Here is a 24,745-nt window from a genome sequence, read left to right on the forward strand (position 1 = left end):
ACTTTATATTAGGTATCAGGTATCAACACACTGATATCTGTGTCCCTGGCAAACGCCGCTACGACCGTCTGCCAGTACTCACGTTTGGTGAATAGGATTCTTCAATGTCAGGCTAGAAAGACCTTTTATTCGCACACTCATGATTGTATGCATAAAAAGCTCCGATCCTCTTCTTTTTCCGTTGCTCAATACAAGGACGGGTGGATATGAGCTCTTTTCACGGGACGGAGCAGGCGGGGGTATGGCCGATGGCCAAGATATAAGAAGCTAGCAACCGAAAAGTTTGGAAGACCTCGAAAGCTGTAATTGCTTCCAAGGTTATGGGATACACATTGACTGTATTGGGTTGCCATAGAAGGGTGATTCAGTGAGTAATCTCCCTCCCATTAAAGCCAAATACCACTTGCCTCAATACGGCACCCGGAGCAACCCAGGTGAAAACAACCCTACCCCCGGGCGCAGTCGCCATGGCCATCTTGGAAGGACGATCACGAACCGAGGAAATACCCCAAAAGACGTTAAACTGATACCAGTGGCGGAGATTTAATGATGTGTGAGAGCGAAAAGGACTCGCTGCTTGCAGAAGACAGTCTCGGTCGAACCACAACAATAACAGGTTGTCTTCTTCTGAATTACTAACTGGTACAATCTTCAGTGGGGTCGACATATCGGCACAATTAGGCCCTGTAACTGGAAAGACGGTCCAAGCGTCTTGTGGCGAAGGACTCGTGGCTCTCTTAAATGCACCATGGACAGCATAGTCGGGAGTGACCCAAAAGACCCACAACATGGCCACGCGTTGATAATATGTGATCGTAGTGGCAATTTTGACACACGGCCAAATCTTCTGCCCTGTAAAGGATGAATCCTTCATGATGACTGGCTGGTAGTCTGGTGATGTTGCCATTCTGATAAAGTGTTCCGAATCTTTCCAAAATAAAAATGTCTTCCTTGGTGTTACCAAAGTACCAGTTGTGAGTGCTTGGAACACAGGGCCATAACGCGATACTCCAGAACCCGTCACATCGACTTCCCCTGGCTCGGTGATGCTTCTCAGACTTTGGGCCCATCCTCTATCCGCATCCCATCTGGCCATTTTGATGTCCCCTGCCGGAGCTACCCAGTACAATTCCATCGCGTCCCTGTGAGCGATGGCGGTTAGACTGCCACCTGCCAGTGTGGAAGCCGTCTCTGGAAGAGAAAATGGATAATCTGATGGTCGTATCCAACGGTCGTCGAGACCAGAAACCCCGATCCGTCGTCTTCCTTGTATACTGCCATTTTTTGCAATGTAGAAGAACTCAGAATGCTGGCTCCCTGGCCGGCTGCATGCAGCAAGTGCACCACCGAAGGCATTAATTGGCTCATCATTGGGAATAGCCACCGATATGGATTTCATTGACACGGGCTCCGACCAGACTTTCTTAATTGCGTTCCTCGATGTCATAGCAAGGAAACAGGGGTTGCTGGGCGTGTCATCGGGAAGAGGCACCAGGCCACTATGAAATAGAATTGCCCAGTCTCTGGCTAGCCATAGTTTTTTTCCGGGTTCACGCCTGGTTGGGACCGGAACTGACAGATAGTACCGCCGACCTATAATGTAAGGTGGCTTCCCCGTGGCAACACGGAAGCATATACGTAGTATCCCGCTGTCGATGTAGCTGGTCAACCTATCGGCAGTATAGCTCACTTGACCTTTGGTTGCATTGAAACGAGGAACTTTGTCCAGGTTTTCCAGTACTCTTTCAGCACCGCCTTCGCGTACGGGATGCAGTATCAATCCCTTCGATGATGAGATGTTTGGGCAATGAATGTCTGACCATGAGAGGGTTATACCACCATCAAAGTGAGCCGTTGACTTGAGGCACGGCGGATCCAGTGAATCATTGATTTGTGGTAAGAACCATGGCCGGCTAGGCTGGCTTATTCGATAGTTGGTTTTACTGGGGTCGACGAGAGTAACCTGAAGAGCAGAAGGTACACTCGAGGGCTTGGAACTCTGTGATATATGGGAAGTTGGAGTCGCTGCCTCAACAGACCAAATCACTTGGATAGCATATCCCCAGTTGATGGAAATTGGAAGGGGTTCGCTCTCTAGCACATAATTTGTCCTAGTAAGACTGCCAATGATAACACTGTATTCCTTGTCCTGAGAGAGGGAGGCCCCTTCAATATTAACGTATAGAACCGCTTGACAATTTTCCATATCGAAATAGCTACCATTGTCAATGGTTAGCATATAGCCTTGATCGACATTGACATGGAATTGTTGAGGGAGTAGAAAGGGCTCCTCTTGTTCCGACATAAGTTGAGGGGAAATGAGAAACTGGAGCTCCTTATGGCTATCGTGAGTAATGAGTGGTGGTGAGATCAGCTTAACACATTGTCGGCCATCGGGCTGACCAGCGTCTTCGCCATGGTATGGTGCGATGGTCCCATTGCGATCTATAGGGGCAACAAAGTAATGAATTGGCTTACACTGTTCCCATACATCCTCCCATTCGACAAAGACATCCTCGCCTATTTTGAGTGCTGTCACAGGGGTCATACTGGGGCAACGGGAAACACGTAACTCTCTTGTGGATAGAACCCAGGATGACGGTTTGCGGTCGGGTGCACTGGCGCTCGACAGGTGACGGACGAGAACGCTGATAGACTGGAGCCTCTCTAGCTGGGTTATATGGTGTGTCATACCCCAGAACGCTCTGTATACTTTCCCAGATGTTACCTGCTTCTTCTTCGAACAAATATTCTGGTCTGGGTCCTGGGTACCGGAGGGAACTAATGCAAGCTGGTAGACCCCATCCAGTTCCGTCGTAAACTCGACCATGATTCCAGGCTCCACGGTGTAGAATGGATAAATATGTATAGTGTCTTTGGGTGCTGGAAGCGAACGGTTGTACAAGATTGCCTGGGCTGGAACATTGCAATCCAAGCTCCATGGGGGCGTTGACTCCAAATCATATTTAGCAAGGCTAAGTTCACCTTCGAGCTTATTCATAATACTTTCAACGCTCTCGCTGATGGAGTCTGCCTCGCTATAACCCATTTTGCTGTGGGGCGGAATCTTCTCCTATGGCCATGTTGGTTGCGGGAGATCAAATCGTTTAAATCTCCCGATTTCCCTCATCCCTACCCCTGATCCCCCGCTCGAAGAGATGAGGTGAAACCGACTATAATACCATGTCTTCATTATCATCCTAGGGAAACGCGTCAACGCGCTAATATTCCTAGTAGCTGGTATGTTAGCTGGTATGTTAATATATCTCCTACAAGTTGGTATGTAGGGGCTTGATCCCCGAGAATACTACCACGTGATCCAACGCCGCAGGATATTGGTTAGGTCTATATAGACTAGTAGGTCAACAAGCCAGCTTCCTAGGTTTATGGCCAGTGCTTGCTCAATTTGACGAGGAAATACATTTTGGCATTCCAGGAAGAATTGGAACGCTTGGGTGATGCAAGAAAAGGTGGAAGAGGCTGCGGAAAATAGGTACCCACAACGTTGCCATAAATTTATCCTGGATAGGAGCTGTCAGGACTCTGTTTCCGCTCTGTGAGCAATTGCATCCATGCTGAATAACTATTCCATTGAGGTGCACCCTCCACGACTGTCGGGTAATATATTAAGGAGAGGTCTGGACGTGCCTTGAATTAGTAAGAGCTCGGAGAGAACGGCGCAGGTGGTTAGTGTGTATGAGTTCCGATCACGGGTTGTCAAAAGCCCTATTTGTGGAGGAGGTTCGGTTGACTACAGAAGTCTAAGGGGACTGCGAAAGATCGTTTTCATCAAATCCAATATGATCGAGCTCTAATTACCGCGAAGCCTAGACCTCAAGAATCTAGACCGACTTTGTGAGATCTTTCGGTGAAATAAATGTCGAGGTCTGGATATCAACAACCATGGTCTTGCGATTGTTTCGGAGACAAGCTCGCTATGGCGCTGCAACGAGCTTAGAGACCCTGGCGGTCGTTGATGATGAGTGGTCCGGGTCGGTATTCACGCTTGAAATTTGCTGTAGGTGCGTTCAGGGGTCATATTTACCATCACAGTGAACTCACCATTCGCTCCATTGAAATGGTAAATAATTCAGATTATCACATGTCTAAGTCTAGAAAGTCCAGGGGCAATCGCTTTTTTTTTTTAATAAAACTTAAACCAAAGCTTGCAGGCTGATCGGCGTTGGGTCCAGACCTGAAGATTTATCCGTGTGATAGCCCACAAAAGGGAAATACGACAAATGCATATATGATCGCATCTGGGCTATCGGTTTCCTCGTAAAGTGTACAATATTATTAAGGATTCCTTGGGGGATAACGACGCAGGCACGTCTGACAACGTGTATCAAGGCGCACACTTCGGCCTGAAAGCTTGCACTTGAGCATAAGAAATGAACCGTTTCTTCCTTTCCCTCTCCTGTCTCCTAACCATCAGCAATGTGATAGGCTCTCTCACTCCACCGAGCCAAGATCCCTTTTACCGACAACTTTCTAGACCGGAGGCCGCAGCGCCTGGCACCATCCTCCGCTCACGCGAATCCCCGTACAGCTACAAACAACCACTTACCGAGTGGGTTGACAAGGGATACTAGATCCTCTACCGCACCTCAGATAGCTATGGAAAGCCAGTGGCCGCAGCTGCGACAGTCCTCATTCCCCCGAATCCCGACCTCACCAGGATAGTCGCCTTCTAACCCTTCATGAACCTCGCCGTCTTTGATTGCTCCCCGTCGTACTATTTTGTCGCAGATGGGTTGAGATGGGGCAGTATGATAGCATTGTTACTCTCATATACCGTATTGCGATCACCCCAGCTCTCAACCAAGGATGGAATGTCACCCTACACGACCATGAGGGACTTGATGCTTCATTCATGGCTAACCGTTGAGGCGCTCATGCAGTGTTAAATGGCATTCGGGCTACCTTGCTGTCTAGTGATTTTACAGGCGTTGACCGCGGTGCTGCAGTGGTCATGATGGGATACTCGGGAGGAAGTTCGCCCACAACTCTAGCGGCAGAGCTCAAATCAACATATGCGCCGGCGTTAAACATTATTGGCACTGCTGTAGGAGGGCTACTGCCGAGCCTCCAGAGCGTTGTTAACTACCAGATGCCGTCGACTGGACACTCCTCGCAGCCATCTGGGGCCTAGCGAGCGAGTATCCCACACCTTCACGCCTAATGCATCAAAGTCTCAGTCGCAATACCACCAGAAAGAAGCAGTTCGAAGAGTTTCGGCCGATGTGTAGTGAACAGCTACGCAGCACGCTCGTTTATGAAAAGATCGCTTCCTACTTCCAGAGAATGGAATTCCTCAACAGCCCCGATATCCAGGAGATCTTCAGCAACAACAGCCTTGGTCAAGACGTCCCCGCCATGCCAATGTTCGTCTATAAAAGTAGACATGACGAGGCCAGTCCCACAGTGGATAGTGATAACCTTGTGTCCTGGTATTGTAGGGAGGGTGCAAGGATCCACTATCGCATGCAAACGCAGGAATCACATCGATATTTGGCGCTGACTGGAATCTTGCAGGACCTAGCCTGGTCCAAGGAGAGGTTTAATGGCTTGGTGATGCCTGAGGGTTGCCAGAATTCCATCCATTCCTTTGCAAGCACGGATTTCGATGCGCTTGCCTTCCTAGGGGAGACAGCTGTCGGCGCAATAGAAAGACAACTCGGTGTCGATTTGCCATCGCTGATCATATAAGATCTTATTAGCCGAATTATAGCTGAGAAAGATCGTTATAATAATTTTGTTCTATACGTCAAAAATTGTAAATCATTCATTTGCATACCCACATTTTCGTTATTGGAGTATCCTTATAATTCTCAGTGCCAAGGAAATGTACCTGAACCAGCCCGCTATCTGACTTTCAGCAGCATCTGGGCATGGATCCCCAATTAGGTGCTTGGGCTGTTGGTCCAACGCATCATTCAGTAGTGCGGTCTTAGCACTCAATATCAAGGGTAGATCGTGCACATAGCTCTGGCGATCAGAATCACGGTCGACTTGCCCCCAGCCGTGTGATAGTCCAGTCGCAATTTAACTACTCATAGTAGTGATTGATAGCCGCCATGTATCCAATCAACGGCTGATGCTAGACATATATGTATGCGATACGAGCCTCATGAACAGGATACATGTAGTACCATTTTATATGGCATATGGAGGTGACTCGCTCGCTTGTGAGATCCGTTGTAGCAGGCAAGGGTTATCAATACAAAAAATGTAGCTTTCTCGAATTCATGGGAAAAGAAATGTACCTGGACTGGCAAAGGAAGCGTCGACACCTCACTACGATAAACCCTAATATAAACCCTAAAAGATATCTTCATGGCCTCCGCAGAAGAAATTGAATAGCCGTCAAACAGATTTTACTTCACGTAGCCACGTATTTAAATCAATAGTGCCGCGATGAAGCAAGGGATGAACCACTACCTGCACTGCAGGAATTTAATGTCTCCTCCAATGGTAACCCTCTCGAAAGGGTTGATGTGGGTCGCTCTATGTTGGTGCCCGGTTGCCTTATATCTCCCTCGAGAACTGGGTACTTTTCGGCAGCTAGTGAGAATCTAGCAATGATACACACGACAGTGACGAAGCTGGGGAGTGTGGTCCCACCATTGAGATCTATCAATAGATCTACTGCTGTAGAAGTCTGCCAAAATAGTTCAAGGCTCTCGTGCATGTCTCCTCCAAACCCCCCAACTGCCATTCCTTGTCCGTTAATTTCCTGAGAAAGGTAGAGAGGGTACCATGAAAGTGAGAAGTGACGAATCATATTTCTTAGCCAACTATCGTGGATCTGGAATCCGGTTGGAAGAGGTTAAGCGAAGGATTCATCCATGATCTCATTACTGTGGGCACTTCGTATATAGTCCAGATAAGTTGGCTTTGATTTTGCCCCATGCATCTGTAATTCCTTCAAGCAAGTTCAAGTATCTCATTCATGCTTGGGTTTCAATTACACAGTTCCATTACGAGTGCCTTCAATCAAATCAGGGGTGAGGATGCTACAGGTATAGTAACTTTGGATAGGCACGTATATGAACTAAGTGAAGATTGCGGTATATAAATCTCTAGAGGTGGGGACAAATGAATCCATTTATCATTACTAACAAAGGCCAACGAATCCACATCGTCTGAAGCGTTACCGCTCAGATTGTTGGCAAGCCCATAGTATCAACTTCGTCCGGTTACAGGAGTGTCGCCTCCTTCCAGGACTTGCCCGTTTCCGTGTCGTACCCCGCCGAGCCATGATGTTCGTGAGTCGATGGCAGCAAATCTAGAACAAAGCAGAGGATATGTCCCGTGAACAAGAACACCGTGACTATTGCAACAGTTAGTGAACGTGTTGTAAAGAGAGACGGTGGATTTTACTACTTGCCCCACTCAAGAATTGCAGAAAAGTCCCCATCCAGGCCGGGATACCGACTGCTGAAGCAGAAGACAATGCCAAGTGTAGCTTCAATGATAGCAAGAGAGGCCCTGATGATGAAGATTGTGAACATCATGCGATGTTGCCACCTGGAGGCAATGCAAGCAAGGGTAGATTGAACAACGAGAAGAATAGCGCAGATAGAATGAGCAGCTCTAAAGTATATCTCAGCATCTCTCGATCGTTTTCTGGATAACCGTTGGTCTTTCATGAACAAGGCCAGTGACGAATAATGCACGCTCGTGTAATGGATGTAGTCAAAGCATGATAGCAACTTCAAACCTAGGCTTCCTGCAATGGACAAGAGAATCGAAGAGTATGCGCAGACAGTATGAATTGGAACCTTCTCCCAGGCAGGCGATCTCGCGTCTCTATGCGGCCATTGTTTCTGTATTACGGAAAGGTTCAGAAAGAGCATGGAAATGAAACTGCCAACAACAAATAAAGGTTGTATTTCCGCTCCTATGTTTTAGAAAAACCTAGGGATTTGTTACTGAGTTGAACAGAGTTGAGTACCAGGAGATGACCGAAATCGCGGTTCAATACGGGTAAATCAGTCCATCCACCATTGTGGTGTATCTCGGCCTTCCTATGATTATCCAGCTTGCAAACATCCCAAGCAACATCGCTGTATAAATTAGCCATACGTCAATGGAATAATTGGTGGGGAGAAACAAACCTAACCAGATAAATCCGGAGACGATGGGGAAATGCCAAACCGCAATAACCAACATTGTCGTGCGGTATGGATGTTCAGGAGCGCATTCAGAGAATAGACATGCGAATCGAATGAGAGGGACAATCAGACAACACGTGATACACAGTGAGCGAAGTTATGAGATGTTAAATGACTTTTTACAACCTAACATTGTATGTAAAGTCCTGCAGGTATGTACATGCTAGGTAACTAGTTCGATTTCCCCTTACCCAGCCTCGAGCCGTAAAATGTACTACTCGATGTAATGCCAGTGGGGTTTCTTTCGAAACCTGTAGGTAAATGAAGAATATGAGTTCCTTAATGAAAGGTAAAAGTCTTGAATTCCTAGCTAAATCATGAACAAAGGACGGCCGTTATACTGCCCTTGAATCACCTCGTTGCAGACAAAGAGGGACAGTGTAGGAATAGTAGGAATAGTATTTGCAAAGAAGATTAATCATGAGTTTGGACCGTTGAGCTGGAATAATTGAAAACCGGTGAGATACTGCAAAATTAAGTTCTAGACGTTGAAATGGTTAAGAATACGAACATTTACGCTATTAATAAATCCATCTAACGGACTAGTATAATATTGCATTGCTATTAGTACAATCCACGATAGTTGGACCTTGGGCGGGTAGCCAACCGATGTCATTATTTAAAGCGAGATGAATGAACCAATGTAGTGTTAACTAGTCCGCACTAAGTAAGAGTAGTTCCATCCTTGCGATCTGATTGTTAAAAAGAGAATGCCACGAAATTCTGTAAATCCTTTAAGATAGTTTACTCGGCCTGCGGCCCCGACCTGGCATCTGACCTCTGGCACCACTCTCTGACTGGTCGAGTATTCCTTGCAACATCAGGAGGAAATTAAAATAAAATGGCGTCCTCTATCCTGAGCATTCCTCCAGAGATTTTACGCATGATATTCGCACCCTTATCTCCCAGCGATCTTCACGCGGTATGTCTTACGCGTAGGAACTGGCGCTCTGTTGCCGAACCATTCCTCTACGCTCACGTTGAGTGGACATGGACAAACACTGAATATCCTCCAATCATTCAGTTTTTGCGAAACGTTGTGGACAGGCCCGAGCTCGGCAGTTTTGTCCATGTTATGATCCTCAGGGGAGACTGTTTCTATATCGACGCCCGTAGCTATCGAGATAAAAGTCCGAAACTGCTAGTCACCGAAGTGGTCTTGGACGAGCTGGTGAATTACATCGAAAGGATCCATATCCCATATGCTGAACAATGGATCGAAGAGTTGCGCGCCGGAACAATGGACGCGTTTGTTACCCTTTTACTATCACAGCTCCCCAGTCTAAGATGCCTCTACCTGGACCAGAATTTCGCCCGAGAAAGCCGCCTCATGGGCATGATGCTCCGTTCGGCTCTCTGCGAGGAGCACCAAGTTAGCCATATCTCTTCCTTTGCACATCTCCAGGATGTGACAATTGTGTATCCCTTCATTGGTCTCGATATTCGCCGATACACGGACGTGAGGAACACGACAGACGTACTGCCCCTCCTTTACTTACCCTCAGTTGAACGGATAAGAACCTTTGTCGACAACCCTATTACCTTCATGTGGCCTGGGAAATATCCACCAAATCCATCGAGACTCGCATCGCTTGACTTAACAATGTTGCGCGAAGGACACCTCGGTCAAGTGTTATCAGTCACTCGAGGACTTCGAAAGCTTCAATGGGATTGGTACTACCGCCCGGATATCAAAGACCATTTTGTCAGAAATATTATCGATTTGGACCAAATCGCTGCGGATTTATCTCATGTTCAGGAGACGTTGACGGACTTGACTATTACGGCAGGGTCAGACTGCTCAGAAGCAGACGCCGAACGCCCAGAGGTCACCTTCAGTGGATCTTTCAAAGCTTTTAGCGGGCTTCATATGATTGAAAAGTTGGAAGTTCATATTCCATTTCTACTCGGGTTTTCTTCCTCCGCGCCAAATGTGGTTGGTCTAGAAGAGGCACTCCCAGGAAATATCCAATGGCTGACTCTCACTGATGATCTATGTCTGCAGTATGAATGGGAATGGCAATGGGAGACCGAATACCTCTTGGGGGCTTTGCGATCATGGCTGCAAGATTGGAGGAAATCCACACCTCGCCTCCAAGGATTTCGCCTATTGATGAGGGTCTTCAAAGTGCGGCATTGGGACCCGGAGTTGATACAGGGACTCAGAGACATGGGTGCCCAGACGGGCATTCGGATTGAAATAATTGAAGAGCGACGCAAGTGGGCAGGAAAAATGGAATCCTAGCTGTAGTTATGATACCGGTGTTGCTGCCACCAGTATCCCTGTGGATTACTGTGCACTATGAAATTATCTCCAATACCAAGTTCCATCCTAGCCAATAAAAAATCTAGGTTGACCCCCGCATAACCAAATCTGTTCATGAATAGTCGGCCCTCCTGCAAGAGATGCCAGCGTATAGGGCTCCGATGGTGTGTTGGTATCCAGGGTCCTCAGGCCCTGGTTTGCGGTGAAGAGATTGCAGCCCCAAACGTCCTGCATATCTGTTAGTTGATATTTCAAAAGGATTCATTCCGAGGGCATCAATTACTTACCTCCTCCGTAGTTCCACATGGGTCCTTCTTGACCCATCCATCTGCCAAATTGAGCCATGTGCCCATCCTCGCCTTTTGATCTTGCAAGTCGAATCGGTTATTTTTATAGTATAAATGGGCTGCCAGAAGCTCAGCGCAATTACCCCTATTTTTGTGCAATTTGTTTGGATTTTGGCCAGGTGAAATGTTATCTCTCCAGACGATCTGGCATTGCTGAAGACTTCTGCCGACTGGCGTGTCGCCGTTAAGAAAGTCATAGGAGAAGGAGCCCACTCCTTTCATAGAGGAGGCAAGGATAATTCCATTGCCCCAAGCCAGAGCTGCCATGCCTACGGGCTCTGCTCCATTACGAATGCCATACCTGATTCGTTCGCGGGTCATTTCATCGGCAGCATCTCGTGCGATTTGCCAGAGCTGCCCATCTGAGATCGGCGGGTTACTCTCATCAGAGTCCCCGACGCGATTCGCAAACACGATGTGGCTGCTATATTGCCAATTGCATTTGGCTGTAGTAAGGCTGACATCCTGCGGCCACGGCCAAGTTGTCGCAAGGCCATAGTCGAGAGTCACTTTGAGCGGACCAGCCGGGTCCAAGGGCAAAGAAATGTCGTACATACCGGCAACACCGCGTATATGGCTCACTGCGATCAAGGCCCCAAGGAATAGAAGACTGACATTATGAATAGATGGAAAGAGCATCATGCAGCGAGCGCTCAAGCTAACTGTGACTGACGAAGAGCTGCAGATACAAGAGCCACTCTCTAAGTTTTTATTTGGCTGAGAGGGATTGACTCACGCAAGAACAATGGCCAAAGGATCGAAATACGTCTTTTTGTCGTAGGAAGCTGAACCTCTTCTATACCAAGACATCTGGGATAACGACACTCTGTGAGATATTCGTAGTTCCCTCTCACAGCTTGTTGAGCGGCAGAGACCTTTTCCTGAGATAGGGGCAACCTTGGTGATAAAACTGCAGCTCAATTTATATTATAATGAGTCAAACGAGCGAGGGAACGTTTCCTTGGAGTAGAAAAGTAAGGTGCACTACGGTGCATTACAGTGAACTACAGTAAACTACGGTGCAACATCACCATACTCTTGTAGTGAGCCGCGACATAATGAGATTGATGTTACGAGATGTCCTTCCTTATATGAATTAATCTCCGGTTTAAGTCATGGCATTTCTCATCACAATAACTCTCGCTGGTCTGGTCTTGGATCCCATATAGGTCTCATAACCTCGTTCACGTAATTTGGGAGAGGGTCTTACGTGAGTGGATACTAATCAAATGTTAACCAGTATCTGTACAGAGCTGTCCCTATGGCCTAGTGCCTTTCTTTAATGCGGTGATATTGTTTTGACATCAGAGTAAGATATACCCAAATGTACATATACTCGATATAGGGTCACTGAAGTATGTGTATCTATTTGCCCATCACTCTGCATACCAATGACGGCACCTATACGTGGACATCAGCCCTAGGAACTCCTACTATCGACACGAGCAAATTCGTCATCCGCTTAAGTACAAGGATACAACCCCATTACCAATGCCTTCGAGCCTCGCCGATGGAGAGGCTCTCCTGTGCTAGTTGACGCGGTGCTTCTTTATCCGGCATTTGGGCTTTTTAAAATCTTTTATTCAAATGTATCAATATTAAACAGTTGTATAACCTCGGTATATATAATCAGCAAAGATCTCCCAACCACATGTTATAGAATACCTAAAGTCCTCTAGGTGATCTACCACAGAAGTTTCTCGTTACAACCCTCGATGGAAAGGTGGATAAGGGCGCTAGGCATACCGATCGGTAGGACTTGGGTTTAAAACTTATTTAGAATATAATCAATCTTTGCAACATACAGGAAGGTTTATCACAGCGAACTTAAAACGTTGCCTCCCACGCACTTATCATTAGAAAACTCGGCCCTACAGCCAACTCACCAGTCGTAAGCTCGTCCTCAACACAGCATCGGCAAAGGCCCCTTCGGGCCTGTTTCAAAGATATGTATAGAGTCGTATTTGAATAGATTCTTCCCATTAGACCCATTCTCTGCCTCCAGCTGTAGACTGTCTCTATTCAGCGCGTTGTACGGGATTTCTGTCTATAGTGAGGTGTCCTGCAATTTCGGTACAAGATCACCAACTGTGGTGCGAATCTGCGTCCACCGCTGTGGCTGGCCTCGTTTGGAGTTTGTAAGATTGTGCAATAAGCCGAGATTCCCAGAGTTTTGCTCCGGCCTCGGCAACATCGCTCTAGAGGGTACGAGCGCCGTTTTTGATAAAGAATCGCCCGCCTTCCGGTTATATCATAGTCTTCGTATGCTCTCAAGTTCTAGGTGTTGAAGGGCGAGACAAGTTCCCTAATATCGTTGTTCGGCGACTCGCCAAATGTCTCCAGAACTGATTTCCATTTGTCCACAAGAAAGGCAGTGTAATAGAATAGATGGATGACACCGCCTTTCTGGCCACCAGCCTGGCGCGCTCTATAGCTGAGGTTCTAGGGGATCGCTTCACTGCCGACGATGCCGCCGTAGGAATGCATGACAAGTACCACAGTCTTCCCATCCTCAACCAACTGTTCGACAACCTTGGTAATGGCTAATGCATCATCTGCCAGTGTGCGGGTGGGGAAGTCATAGTGTTCCACATCAGAACAGCTTGGAAGGGGCGGAAGAACGACGGGATGTCCGAGGTCCCGAAGATGAGTCAAAAGCTCATTGTAGACCAACGGTGTCTGGAACGAGCCTTGGACTAGGACAATATATGTATAGGTGTAAAGGATGGGATGAAAGGGGGGAAAGCACTCGATCTTTGTCTTCAGTTTGCAGAAATAATAGTAGTAGACCGATCTGTGGAAAACCAAAGGCTCACTCCTACTCACCCAGGGATGATATTCCCAAGCGTTATCACGCAACTCACCGATACTCCACTAAGACTTGCTGTCTATCACGCATGACGCAGGAACATGCCGAGGGTATCATTTACTTCTAACCGCATTCATCATAGTGGCCTGAGTACGGCTGGGCGGCCGAGAAGCCCTATTCTCCACAACCTCTATATCTACTGTCCGCTGTGATAAGATAAGATGAGCTCCGCCTGCGCCCTTTCAACTACACGATGACTCTTCGTTCGTCTGATAAGACAAGTCGGAACGTCGGAACAAGCCGCGGGAGTCGATCATTACCCCGAAGGGAAACTCCATACATTTCGGTATCTCCGATCTCTTACCTGTCAACATGCCCTCCGAAACATTTCTGACTGGCTCCCCGGATATGCGGATAGATAAACGTGGGGATTAGCGGGGACGGCTTTGTTTGTATTCGATAAGATGGCCGAGCCGATAAGTATAGGAAACATAAGTGGACTTTGCACACCGTGATGGTAGTACCGGTCGTTATCAGTCAATATCCTGTTACTCATGGCGTAGCACGGTCTGTATCTTCCTTTGTGCTTGGCGATTCACTCGGATTGCTAAAACTTCCATTACGGGATAGATTGTAGAGTGAAGTTCCTATCGCCTGAAGGGTAATGATCGTATCTGATAAGGAGGGAGTAAATGTTCCGTAGCAGAGCCATAGCTCGTTCAGAGAACGGTTATAAGAATGTCACCGCAAGCCGGTCTATCTCCTGAAGTAGACTTCATTTAATTCGACAGATATTGAGCCATAATTAGCTATGGCGGCAACCTTCCACCGTTGTATGAATGGGCTCTTAGCCTTAGGTCTTCTTCAGACAGCCTCCGCCGCTGTTATACACAAGCAAACGGAGCTAGTCCGTTTCCGAGTTCCAGATGTCACCGCTGACTCTTTACACAACGTTCATATTGGCTTCCTCGACTCGGGTTTCCAAGGTGAAATTCACCTTCTGTATGGCGACTGTGATCTCTCCACCTCTAGCGAAAGGCACCATGAGATCGGAAGCATATTTGTGAAGCGCGACGCTCATCCAGAGCGCTTCGTCTGGGCGACACCATCAAATGCTCCCCACCTGCATTGTCTTCACGCGTTTTCGGGATCAACATTGGTAGGAAGATCGACCCCAGTGTCTGTGGCCGCACCACTCGTACGGCGAGAGAGTATTGCGGACGTCGCCGATGCGATGGGGCCATGGTTCGATGGTATCGCATACATGGAGGCGAAGGAGCCTGGCAAGGCCGTCGTGGCTCAAGCGAAGGACGCCTCCGTGGCAATTATCGGAGGAGGCATGTCCGGCCTGTTGACCAGTCATCTACTGGAGTCAGTCGGCATCCACAACTGGCACATCATTGAATCCTCCGGGAGAATAGGAGGCCGTATTCGTACTGAATACCTCAACAATACATGCCCGGACCAGTACCAGTACCAGGAGATGGGTCCGATGCGGTTCCCCGTGAGCATCACCTATGCGGACACAAATGAAACCCTCGAAATTCAGGACCACAAGATGGTTTTCCAGCTGGGCGATGTGCTCAACAAGATGAATTCGGACAATCCCGAACTTGCAGTCAACTTCATTCCATTCGTTCAGAACAGCCCGACTGTCCCGGCTAGCACCGGCGGCAATCGTTTGCCAAATGGACTTATTCCTACTGCGGCAGATGTAGCGGCGAATTCATCGCTTGTCTACGAAGCAGCGTCTTCCAATGCGACAGCTGCCGCAGATGCAACGCAAGCGTACACAGATTATACTACTGCGGACAAGATTACCCCAAAGATCATCGCCAACATGTATCAAGCACACAAGTCCGCCGTTGAAAATGGATATTTCCACTGGTCAGAAGCGGGTTATCTGCGCTATGCTCTCGGGTACAATGACAACATCACCGACTATGTTGCTGGAACTGACGACACTCCGATGTGGGATAGTCTCTATGAGGGCGTCTACTTCAGTGCCACCAAATGGCGCACCATTGACAAAGGACTTGAATCTCTCCCACGTGCCTTTTGGCCACATGTCGCGAATAAGACAACGTTGAACCGCAAGATCCAGGGGCTATCCTTCAATGAGACATCCGGAAAGATCGCCGTCAACTGGCGTGACGATCCCATGCAACTGGTACCCGAAAGCGCAGAATATGACTATGCAGTTGTCTCTGCACCATTCAGCAAGGTCCGGCTATGGGATATGCCTCGCTATTCATCCCTTCTGGGCCGGGCTATCTCCACCTTGAATTACGCTCAGTCCTGTAAGGTGTCGCTGCTCTTCAAGACACGATTCTGGGAGCACCAGGAGAACCCCATCTTTGGAGGATGCGGATCCGTGGACTTAGCGGGAATCGGGTCGGTCTGCTATCCTTCCTTCAACATTAACGGCACCGGGCCGGGAGTTGTCCTGGCATCGTACGTCAGTGATACTCCGGCACGATCAGTCGCTGCCTTGAGCACTGAGGATCACGTTGCTTTGGTCCTACGATCTATGGTCCAAATTCATGGTGACATTGCCGCCGAACAATACACAGGTGGGTTTCTATTGAAATAATTCACAGCAGAGTCAGGACACTGATTGATTACAGGCATCTATGACCGCCAATGCTGGGAAGTTGACGAGCATCAAGCTGGTGCTTGGGCGGCTCCTGTCGTCGGACAGCAGGAGCTGTATCTTCCTGCGTATTACCAAACAGAATTCAAGACAATCTTTATCGGCGAACATACTAGTTACACTCATGCCTGGATTTTCTCGGCGTTGGACTCTGCCGTCCGTGGGACCACACAGCTCCTTCTTGACCTTGGCTTGGTGGATGAAGCGAAAGAAATTGTCAATACTTGGATGGGGCGGTGGATCAAGGTTTAAGATACCTCTTGTTGTTTCTTAGTAGCTCACAGTATATAATTCCCATACAAACAATACATATGTTTCAGCATTTATCTAGCATATCAGCAATGTATTTGTTTAATTTACCTTCACTACCTTTTTTTTCCCAATTGATTATTAGGATTCCCATCCTTTTCAGACATTTTATTGTCTTTACTTTTCATCCTGTTTGCCCTGTCTTTCTATTTCTATCTCTGAATACCCCATCTCAGAGTGATATCAGACTGAATGACGGCCTAATACGAAGACTATATCTAAATTCGGGTGTTTTCATTCCAGAAAATACTTTTGTATCTCAGTATGCAACTTCCTTCGGAGTGTTGGGTTCCTCAAGGTACGCTGTGATTGATGGGTCCGGCAACATTCTGACAGCCACGCCGGAAATGGATAGCGGCGAATCTTCCGTGAATAGATTTATATCAGAGGCGAAGATGCGTGGTAGGCACTTGACCTCTCGGAAGTGCCGACCAATAGTCAAAATTTAGAAATGCAACGGAGACATCCATTATGTTTCACCAATCTATATCTCAACGATGCCCGATCAGCTAAAAAAGTCTTCATCAAAGCGGCATCGTCCGAAAGTGCCCCTAGAACAGCGCAAGCGGACCGTTAAGGCCTACACCACCTGTCGCCTACGTAAGCGACGATACGTGCTGGTGACTCCCGACAGATGCCAGAACTGCAACAAGACCAACTCAAGCTGTGTTTTTGAAGCAGAGGATGCAACACCAGCTTCTGCACCGCTTAGGTATGAGGCATGGAGTATTTGTCCTCTAATATTGATTTCAAACTTAGCTGGATATTAACAGTCATCTCAATGCGGATAGACTCCCCCCGATCTTCGGCGCATTATCAAGCCTTGGCAACCAGAACCCCAACAGACATGCATCTTTACCAATGCCAATATAATCGATCCTGTCACGGAGAACATTACTTCAAAAACAGCAGTTAAGCTCTCCGGCGGCTTAATTTCCTCAATTGGTGCTGCAGCAGAAGTGGGCGATACTGACCCGGGTACCATCCGCATTGATCAGAATGGCAAATTTATCTGCCCGGGTCTTATTGATTGCCATGTACACATCGCTGCTGTCCCGGGCTCTGCAACCCTTCGAGAAATGAAGGATCTCAGCGACAACGTCAGCCTTCTACGACAGCCAAGCGTCTGTCAATCGATGTTGAACCGAGGATTCACAACTGTACGAGACTGTGGAGGGGCAGGGCTGGCATTAAAGGAATCGATCCAGGAAGGCGTGATTCCTGGACCGCGGTTGTTCATTGCCGGACACGCTCTTTCACAAACTGGTGGTCATGGGGATCGTCGCCAACCACATGATCGCAACAAGTGCTGTGCAGGACATGTCAACGGCATTGGACGTATAGTGGACGGTGTGGAACAGTGCCTGAAGTATGCTCGCGAGGAGATCCGACAAGGGTCAGACTTTATCAAAATCATGGGAGGAGGCGGTGTCGCCAGTCCATCGGACCAGATTCATCATGTCCAATTTTCCGACGAAGAGATCAAGGCCATTGTCACCGTAGCTAACAACGCGGGAACATATGTCACTTCTCACGTGTACACCCCGCAGGCCATACAACAAGCCATCAGTCAGGGAGTGAAGGCGATCGAACATGGAAATCTCCTCGATGAAGCCACGGCGAAACTGATGAAGGAGAACGGCGTCATCCTTACTCCGACTCTAGTCACTTACGCTACAATGGACTCACCCGAGTTCCGCTCCTTCCTTCCTCCGGCTTCCGCCCAGAAGAATCGGGAAGTGCTGCACAAGGGGTTACAGGCTCTCGAGCTTGCTAGCAAAGCTGGTGTTGATATATGCTTTGGGACAGATCTCCTAGGCCCGTTGCACTTTGCACAGAGTAAGGAATTCGCCATCCGTAGCAGTGTACAGACACCTTTGGAAATTCTCCAGAGTGCCACTATCACTCCTGCTCGCCTGCTGAAGCAAGACGGATTTCTCGGCCAAATTGTGCCTGGGTTTGCCGTCGACTTGGTGATTCTGAACGCAAATCCCTTGGAGGATATAACTGTGCTTGATAGGTTTAACGATCATATACTAGCGACCATCAAGGACGGACGCGTGCTAGCATCACGGTGGAGTCAACTAGATGTTGAAGCAATTCCGCTACCAAAGATAGAATGAATGAGGAATGCGATTGTATCTTAGATTTGTAATATATCGTATATTTCCAGGTGTAGCGAGAGCAACCTACAGCCATTCCCAGAAGGCAAACAGTAGTACGTCAAACTTTCTTTAGCATTGAGGTTGGTGGATAGAAAGATATATATTCTCGCTTCAGATCATCAGCTGCAAGAACTTCCGAAATCTGATGTAGCGCCAACCCTGCGCTGGAAAAGAGTATAATCCACTCAGAGATAATACACATAGTCACCTCAGAAGCTCCAGCATTCTCAATTTCAGCACAGCTTGTCAAACAGGGCAACTTAAGTGGATTATTCACAATTATGCGAAAGGCTGATCTAAACCCTTTTGGGAGTCAACGACTTAGATAAGTAGGCGGTCTTCTGTCGCGACCTACATTTGGACTGTCCCGCTTGACCGCTTGCTCTCTTCAGGAATATGTTCCAGACGGAGTAATGTGGGGCAGAAAATATCAACCAAGTGTGATTGGACAGGTTCTTATCAATCAAAATATGCGATTTTCGCTGGTTTACGGAGGAATGTCCGCTGTGTTAATTCTGCGCAGTCAGGGCATGTACTCCGTAGACATTAGATTGGCTAATTCAACAACAATTGGCCATGTATATAAACGCCGCTGCTTACTATGATTAAATTGGCTCACATGTCCCCATCACCTTCAAACTAAAAGTCGAAATATGGACAATCATGTCGCCGCAAACGTGTTCGGCACATTGGGAGCTGTTCTATGGTCGCTTCAGGTTAAACCCAACCCCGCGTTATTCATTAAGCCAGCGACTAACCTACAAGATAGCTTCTACCCCAAATCTGGAAGAATTGGCGACGACACGACAGTGAGTCCCTGTCTGCGGCCTTCTTCTTATCATGGGCCATGGCCGGGGTTCCCCTCGGCGTGTATAATATCTCAGACAACTTCAATATTGCTCTGCAAGTCCAGCCGAATATCCTCATCTCCTTAAGCCTCTTGACTTGGTCCCAATGCAAATACTACAGAGACAAATGGAACCTGAAAAAAATACTGCCTGTTGCTATAGTCCTAGGTGCAGTTCTCGGTGGCGTTGAAGCCGGTCTCGTGTTTGCGCTCCGCGTCGCCTACAGACGAGGTGAACGGTGGCCGACAACTCTCATGGCAATTCTTTCTGCCGTTCTTCTGGCGGCTGGGGTATTACGGCATTACGTCGATATGTTCAGGACCCGGTCAGATGCAGGATTGTCGCTTAGATTTGCGCTTCTTGATGCGAGTGGTGATGTGGCCTCGATTTTGTCGGTGATTTTTCAGCCTTCACTGAGTATCCTGGGACTAGTTATCTATGGTACGGAGTTTGTTATATGGGTGGGGCTCATGGTTATTTTGTTATATTTTCGGGCTGCACGGTGGAGGAAAGGAAGGGATATACGAGTGGATGGACCGTTCGATAGTACGAGTAACTGATAGTTGATTACCCAATTATATATGCAAGGACTGGATTAACTAGATCAGTGGAATATAGACATTTCAGGTTTGATTGTCACACGTCTCTATCAATACTGGCGCTCTTCTCCACTGGCAATTGGTCGTCGGGGGGCGTACAAATGCCTTATAGTGATTGTCTCAATCTATGTTACTGGCATAAAAGGGAAGTATATACAACAGCTGTGATAGGTTGAATTCACCAAGGATTGACATTCGAGGACCGACTATATCTCGTCCACGAGACGAGGGAATATGATATGTGAAGGTTTTCGGTGATACTGGAGTCCTTACAAATCATTGTTTAATGCACGAAGACCACCGATAAGACTGACGTGTGAGCTTTGTAAGGCGTGACGCGATTCATAGTGCATGTAGCATCAGCCTGTATCAGTCCCGTTAGGCTGTCATGTGATGATTGCACTGAACTCCTTCAATCCAAATAGACTGCTCTGGACTGCATATGACTCCTGGTGTATTCTATTTTTTTGACCATTCGGTCAGCCAGAGATGTTATTGAACAGATAGTCAACAGTGAAGATTTGTGGTGACCTTCAGCCAGGTGGACATATTCTGTAGTGTCCAGCATCCATTTTCAAAATTGCGCAACTTCAACGCTTCACCGAGCAGCTCTAAGTTAGTATTGTGGCTTAGAGAGTGCTATAGAAGGTGTGATCTACCTTCTGAATGTCCTCAGCCGGGGTGAAGTGGTGAATGTAGTGGCAAGTTCAGATATGTGCCAGTGCACCAATGGCGAACTGTGTGAAGTGAACAAGTGAATCAGATGAAAAGACACCCAAGGCACCGACAAATGCAGTATAGATAAATATTGGATTATCCCCCTATGTCTTATAACTTCTCCTCTCCTCTCCTCCCAACCTCCCCCCATTTGTCAATCCTTTCCATTTCCCCTTTTCTCCCTCGTTGTCAACATGCATATGCTCTTATTTATCGGGGCCCTGGCTCTACCTGTTTTTGTCTGCACTCAATCTTGTGAGCCCGCTTCTCTATCGCCTCGCCTCGCTGGTGTTGATCTGGAAAAGTTTCGGTTGACTCCCAACGCAGAATACGTCGATTCCGACCAGCAGATCCCCATCTCGACTACGAATGTTGGCCTGATTGAGCAAAGCTACGTTGAGACGGCCATTAAACTGGTCAGAGAAACATTCCCTAACGCAACCTTTCGACTCCGAGAGGATCACTACGTTGGGGATAATGGTGTGGCACACGTTCACTTTCGTCAGACAGTGCACAACCTAGATGTCGATAACGGGGATTTCAATGTCAACGTATGTGTTGATATCCTTACTTAGATGATCCACCAAGCTAACTGAGTGTAGGTCGGTCGCGACGGCAGCGTCTTCTCCTATGGAAACTCCTTCTACACCGGCCCTGTTCCCAGCATCACCCAGTTGACAAAGCGTGACTTCACCGACCCTGTGGCGGCATTGAAATTCGCATTGACACATCTTCAACTTCCTATCACAGCGGAGGATGTGTCTGTGGAATCAACGAAGCATCCTCATAAGTATGTTCTCAGAGGCACGTCCGGGGCTGTCACGAACCCGAAGGCACGTCTTGTCTACTTCGTGAAGCCTGACGGGACACTATGCTTGGTGTGGAGAGTAGAAACCGATGTAGATGATAACTGGCTCTTGACCTATGTGGATGCGAAAACCGCCGAGGAAATTCATGGCGTCGTCGACTATGTTTCCGAGGCCACCTTCCAAGTCTAGTGAGTAGTATCCGGTTGCTATTAAGAACACTGTGATGACTGACCCCAGTAATCCATGACAGTGGCTGGGGAATCAATGACCCTGGTCAAGTGGACAGCCGTGCCGTTCTTACTGACCCGTGGGATCTGAAGGAGTCTCCACTGACATGGTTCAGGGATGGACAAAAGAACTGGACTACAACACGGGGGAACAATGGCATTGCCCAGGAAAATATCAATAACCTACCAACCTACCTTAATAATTTCCGACCTGACAGCCCTACTCAGAATTTCTCTTATGAGTATCCGGCCGGTGGATCTCCAAAGGACTACATTAATGCTTCCATTACACAACTATTCTACACAGCCAACGCATACCATGATCTCCTGTACACACTGGGCTTTAATGAAAAGGCAGGCAACTTCCAATGGAACAACAGCGGGCTGGGAGGCAAGGAGAAGGACTATGTGATTCTAAACGCGCAGGATGGAGCGAGTAGGAATAACGCCGATTTCGCTACTCCCCCAGACGGATCCCCCGCCCGCATGCGCATGTATCTCTTCACGCATACCACGCCACCTCGGGATGGAGTATTTGAGTCTGGGATTGTCATTCATGAATATACCCATGGCTGTAAGTCTAGCCGTACTTATACCCAACATTCTGTATTTTGTTCGCCTTAACATTTGTACCATCTAGTATCAATGCGACTTACCGGTGGCCCCGACAACTCCCGGTGCTTGAGTGCTTTCGAGTCGGCTAGCATGGGAGAAGGCTGGGGTGACTTCATGGCGACTGCGATCCGTCTCAAGCCCAGTGACACACGTGCAACGGATTACGGAATGGGAATGTGGGTTTATAATAATGAGAAGGGTATTCGACAGTATCTATATTCAACTTCGATGGAAACTAACCCACTGAACTACACATCCCTGAACAGAATGTGGGAGGCCCATGCAGGTGGGACCGTCTGGGCTTCGATGCTGTACGAAGTGCTATGGAACTTGATTGACAGGCACGGCAAGAACGACGGCCCACGGCCCACGTTTGATGAAAGGGGCGTGCCCAAGGATGGTAAATACTTGGCAATGAAGATAGTAATTGATGCTATGGCTTTGTGAGTACATCCCCTCCGAATAGAGACGGTATAACTGACGATAGGCAAGACAACCCTGCAATCCTGACTTTGTTCAGGCCCGCAATGCCATCCTGGACGCGGATCAGGCTCTTACAGGAGGCCAGAATAAATGTGAGATCTGGACTGGGTTTGCCAAGCGTGGTTTGGGACAGGGGGCTGAATATGGACGTGGTAGGCGCGTGGGCAGCTACGATATTCCCGGTGATGTGTGCCAGAAGAAGATCTAACTGCTTGATTTCCATTAATTTGTTTTCCATTCTTCATCTAAAGCATAGTTACATTTCGACTTGATGTGATTTAAGAATCGACAGCATAAATATTACTGATTACTGTGTTCGTAATACAAGTCCCATAGCCCATGGAACTCATACTCCTATAAAGCGCCTAGTACTATAGAAAGGTCGTTGGACACAATATCACACGAAGGCATGTTCAATTCAAAATGCCAAAGGTAACTCCAAAACCTATCATCATATAAAACTCACTTACCCCCGTCTTTCTTCAAAAAGATCAACCCAACACGATCAACATCCAACCCGGAAGCCCCATCAAACCCAACCAAAACCCCATCCCCAACATCCTGCTTATGCTCCTCACCCCCATCACCACCTGCCTTGAACTTCTTCCCATCTTTCGTAACAATCACAATCGAATCAACCCTCTTCCCCGAACTAACAGAACTCTCCTTCACCTTCCCACCGGGCGGTACAACAAGCACCTGATGATCCCCCTTCTCAGCGCCATAAAGCTGACTCTGACTTCCATCATCCCACGTCCACCGCAATCCGCGCACAACAGTCTCATCCTCCACCTCTCCGCTCCAGGTTTCTACAACCCTAACTGGAACATATTTGAATTCTTCAAAGGGGGTCCCACCCTCCCCCCCGACGGGGGTATTCTTGATCACACCTGGCGGGGGAGCAGCGTCAAGTTGTTCGAGGGTCCATTGTTGGTTTTTAGTCCCGTGGTCGGAGTAGATAAGGATCGGGGTTCCGTTCTTTGAGTCTGAGAAGGAGAGGTCCAGGACATGGGAGGGATCGGCTACGGAGCGGATACTATGTTCCTGTTAGTTCTGGTCTTGGGAGAGGTTCACGCTGGGAGTAAATACGTATAGGCATGTTTCGTCTCTGCAGACTCAATGGTCCATCTCGCTCGTTTGTTAGTAGGTGATACGAGACTTCCGGTCGTGAGGACTACGCCTCCTGTTGGTTGTGCGTCTGGGATAACCTTTTAGTATGTGAGTACAATATAGACGTGGAGGGCGTACCAGCAGTCAGGTATGTTCCTGTTGCATCGTTGAGGATGAAGAACTGGTTATGGCCTGCGGAGGCAATTTGCCATTTTTGGTGCTTTGCGTCATGGTAGTGCCTAAGATAGTTGGGTTAGTCTTGTTTATGAATAGTGGTCAGTGGGAGGTGTGTATACCAGCCGACAGCTGGAGTGCCATCCTGTCGATGAGCACCTGTGAGGTCGACTACTGTGTCCGTTGCGACGTTGCGGATGATGTAGAGACCAGAAGGGAAGATTATGTCTGCGATGGTGGACTGAGGGCTGGGTGAAGAAGCTTGTGAAGTACTGGAGCCCCAGAGGTACTTGAATAGAGAGGTCATTTTGACTGTATGAAGTTAAGAAACCTGGAGATATGGGTTATGGAAGAAACAAATCTAGGGTAGAATTTTGAAATTCAACGTCAACCTGTGAAAATCTGTCCGTGGTAGGCCTCCTTTATACAAGGTCTCT

General features: G+C 47.9%; 10 protein-coding genes across 10 annotated transcripts; 5 read left to right on the plus strand and 5 right to left on the minus strand.

The window, feature by feature from the left end:
* Nucleotides 1-364: 364 nt before the first annotated feature.
* On the minus strand, nucleotides 365-2,830 carry AO090138000168 (uncharacterized protein; the record flags this gene model as incomplete). Its single annotated transcript, XM_003190654.2, has 1 exon — nucleotides 365-2,830. The coding sequence occupies one exon, from the start codon at nucleotides 2,828-2,830 to the stop codon at nucleotides 365-367; it is 2,466 nt and encodes an 821-aa protein (XP_003190702.2).
* Nucleotides 2,831-4,700: 1,870 nt separating this feature from the next.
* AO090138000167 (uncharacterized protein) lies at nucleotides 4,701-5,709 on the plus strand (the record flags this gene model as incomplete). Its single annotated transcript, XM_023238507.1, is given in 4 exon segments — nucleotides 4,701-4,767; nucleotides 4,815-4,883; nucleotides 4,890-5,098; nucleotides 5,161-5,709. Coding segments are annotated over 4 exon segments (894 nt in total).
* A 1,673-nt stretch (nucleotides 5,710-7,382) lies between these two features.
* On the minus strand, nucleotides 7,383-8,175 carry AO090138000166 (uncharacterized protein; the record flags this gene model as incomplete). Its single annotated transcript, XM_023238508.1, has 2 exons — nucleotides 7,383-7,829; nucleotides 8,089-8,175. 2 exons carry the CDS (start codon nucleotides 8,173-8,175, stop codon nucleotides 7,383-7,385), a joined length of 534 nt encoding a protein of 177 aa, XP_023093289.1.
* An 843-nt stretch (nucleotides 8,176-9,018) lies between these two features.
* Nucleotides 9,019-10,422, plus strand: AO090138000165 (F-box protein; the record flags this gene model as incomplete). The annotated part of the gene is made up of 1 exon (XM_001825616.1): nucleotides 9,019-10,422. The coding sequence occupies one exon, from the start codon at nucleotides 9,019-9,021 to the stop codon at nucleotides 10,420-10,422; it is 1,404 nt and encodes a 467-aa protein (XP_001825668.1).
* An 87-nt stretch (nucleotides 10,423-10,509) lies between these two features.
* AO090138000164 (uncharacterized protein) lies at nucleotides 10,510-11,600 on the minus strand (the record flags this gene model as incomplete). Its single annotated transcript, XM_023238509.1, has 3 exons — nucleotides 10,510-10,671; nucleotides 10,731-11,469; nucleotides 11,527-11,600. 3 exons carry the CDS (start codon nucleotides 11,598-11,600, stop codon nucleotides 10,510-10,512), a joined length of 975 nt encoding a protein of 324 aa, XP_023093288.1.
* Nucleotides 11,601-13,232: 1,632 nt separating this feature from the next.
* Nucleotides 13,233-13,689, minus strand: AO090138000163 (alpha/beta fold hydrolase; the record flags this gene model as incomplete). The annotated part of the gene is made up of 2 exons (XM_001825614.1): nucleotides 13,233-13,584; nucleotides 13,655-13,689. 2 exons carry the CDS (start codon nucleotides 13,687-13,689, stop codon nucleotides 13,233-13,235), a joined length of 387 nt encoding a protein of 128 aa, XP_001825666.1.
* A 3,951-nt stretch (nucleotides 13,690-17,640) lies between these two features.
* On the plus strand, nucleotides 17,641-18,684 carry AO090138000162 (metal-dependent hydrolase family protein; the record flags this gene model as incomplete). The annotated part of the gene is made up of 1 exon (XM_001825613.3): nucleotides 17,641-18,684. The coding sequence occupies one exon, from the start codon at nucleotides 17,641-17,643 to the stop codon at nucleotides 18,682-18,684; it is 1,044 nt and encodes a 347-aa protein (XP_001825665.3).
* Nucleotides 18,685-19,379: 695 nt separating this feature from the next.
* Nucleotides 19,380-20,134, plus strand: AO090138000161 (PQ-loop repeat-containing protein; the record flags this gene model as incomplete). The annotated part of the gene is made up of 2 exons (XM_001825612.1): nucleotides 19,380-19,442; nucleotides 19,496-20,134. The coding sequence occupies 2 exons, from the start codon at nucleotides 19,380-19,382 to the stop codon at nucleotides 20,132-20,134; spliced, it is 702 nt and encodes a 233-aa protein (XP_001825664.1).
* Nucleotides 20,135-21,084: 950 nt separating this feature from the next.
* On the plus strand, nucleotides 21,085-23,232 carry AO090138000160 (extracellular metalloproteinase; the record flags this gene model as incomplete). Its single annotated transcript, XM_001825611.1, has 5 exons — nucleotides 21,085-21,441; nucleotides 21,493-21,887; nucleotides 21,950-22,500; nucleotides 22,567-22,984; nucleotides 23,034-23,232. The coding sequence occupies 5 exons, from the start codon at nucleotides 21,085-21,087 to the stop codon at nucleotides 23,230-23,232; spliced, it is 1,920 nt and encodes a 639-aa protein (XP_001825663.1).
* Nucleotides 23,233-23,437: 205 nt separating this feature from the next.
* Nucleotides 23,438-24,615, minus strand: AO090138000159 (uncharacterized protein; the record flags this gene model as incomplete). The annotated part of the gene is made up of 5 exons (XM_023238510.1): nucleotides 23,438-23,469; nucleotides 23,495-24,060; nucleotides 24,114-24,222; nucleotides 24,273-24,373; nucleotides 24,431-24,615. 5 exons carry the CDS (start codon nucleotides 24,613-24,615, stop codon nucleotides 23,438-23,440), a joined length of 993 nt encoding a protein of 330 aa, XP_023093287.1.
* Between the last annotated feature and the right edge of the window lie 130 nt (nucleotides 24,616-24,745).

This window comes from Aspergillus oryzae, chromosome 6, assembly GCF_000184455.2.
Source record: "Aspergillus oryzae RIB40 DNA, chromosome 6".
Classification (NCBI taxonomy): Eukaryota; Fungi; Ascomycota; class Eurotiomycetes; order Eurotiales; family Aspergillaceae; genus Aspergillus; species Aspergillus oryzae.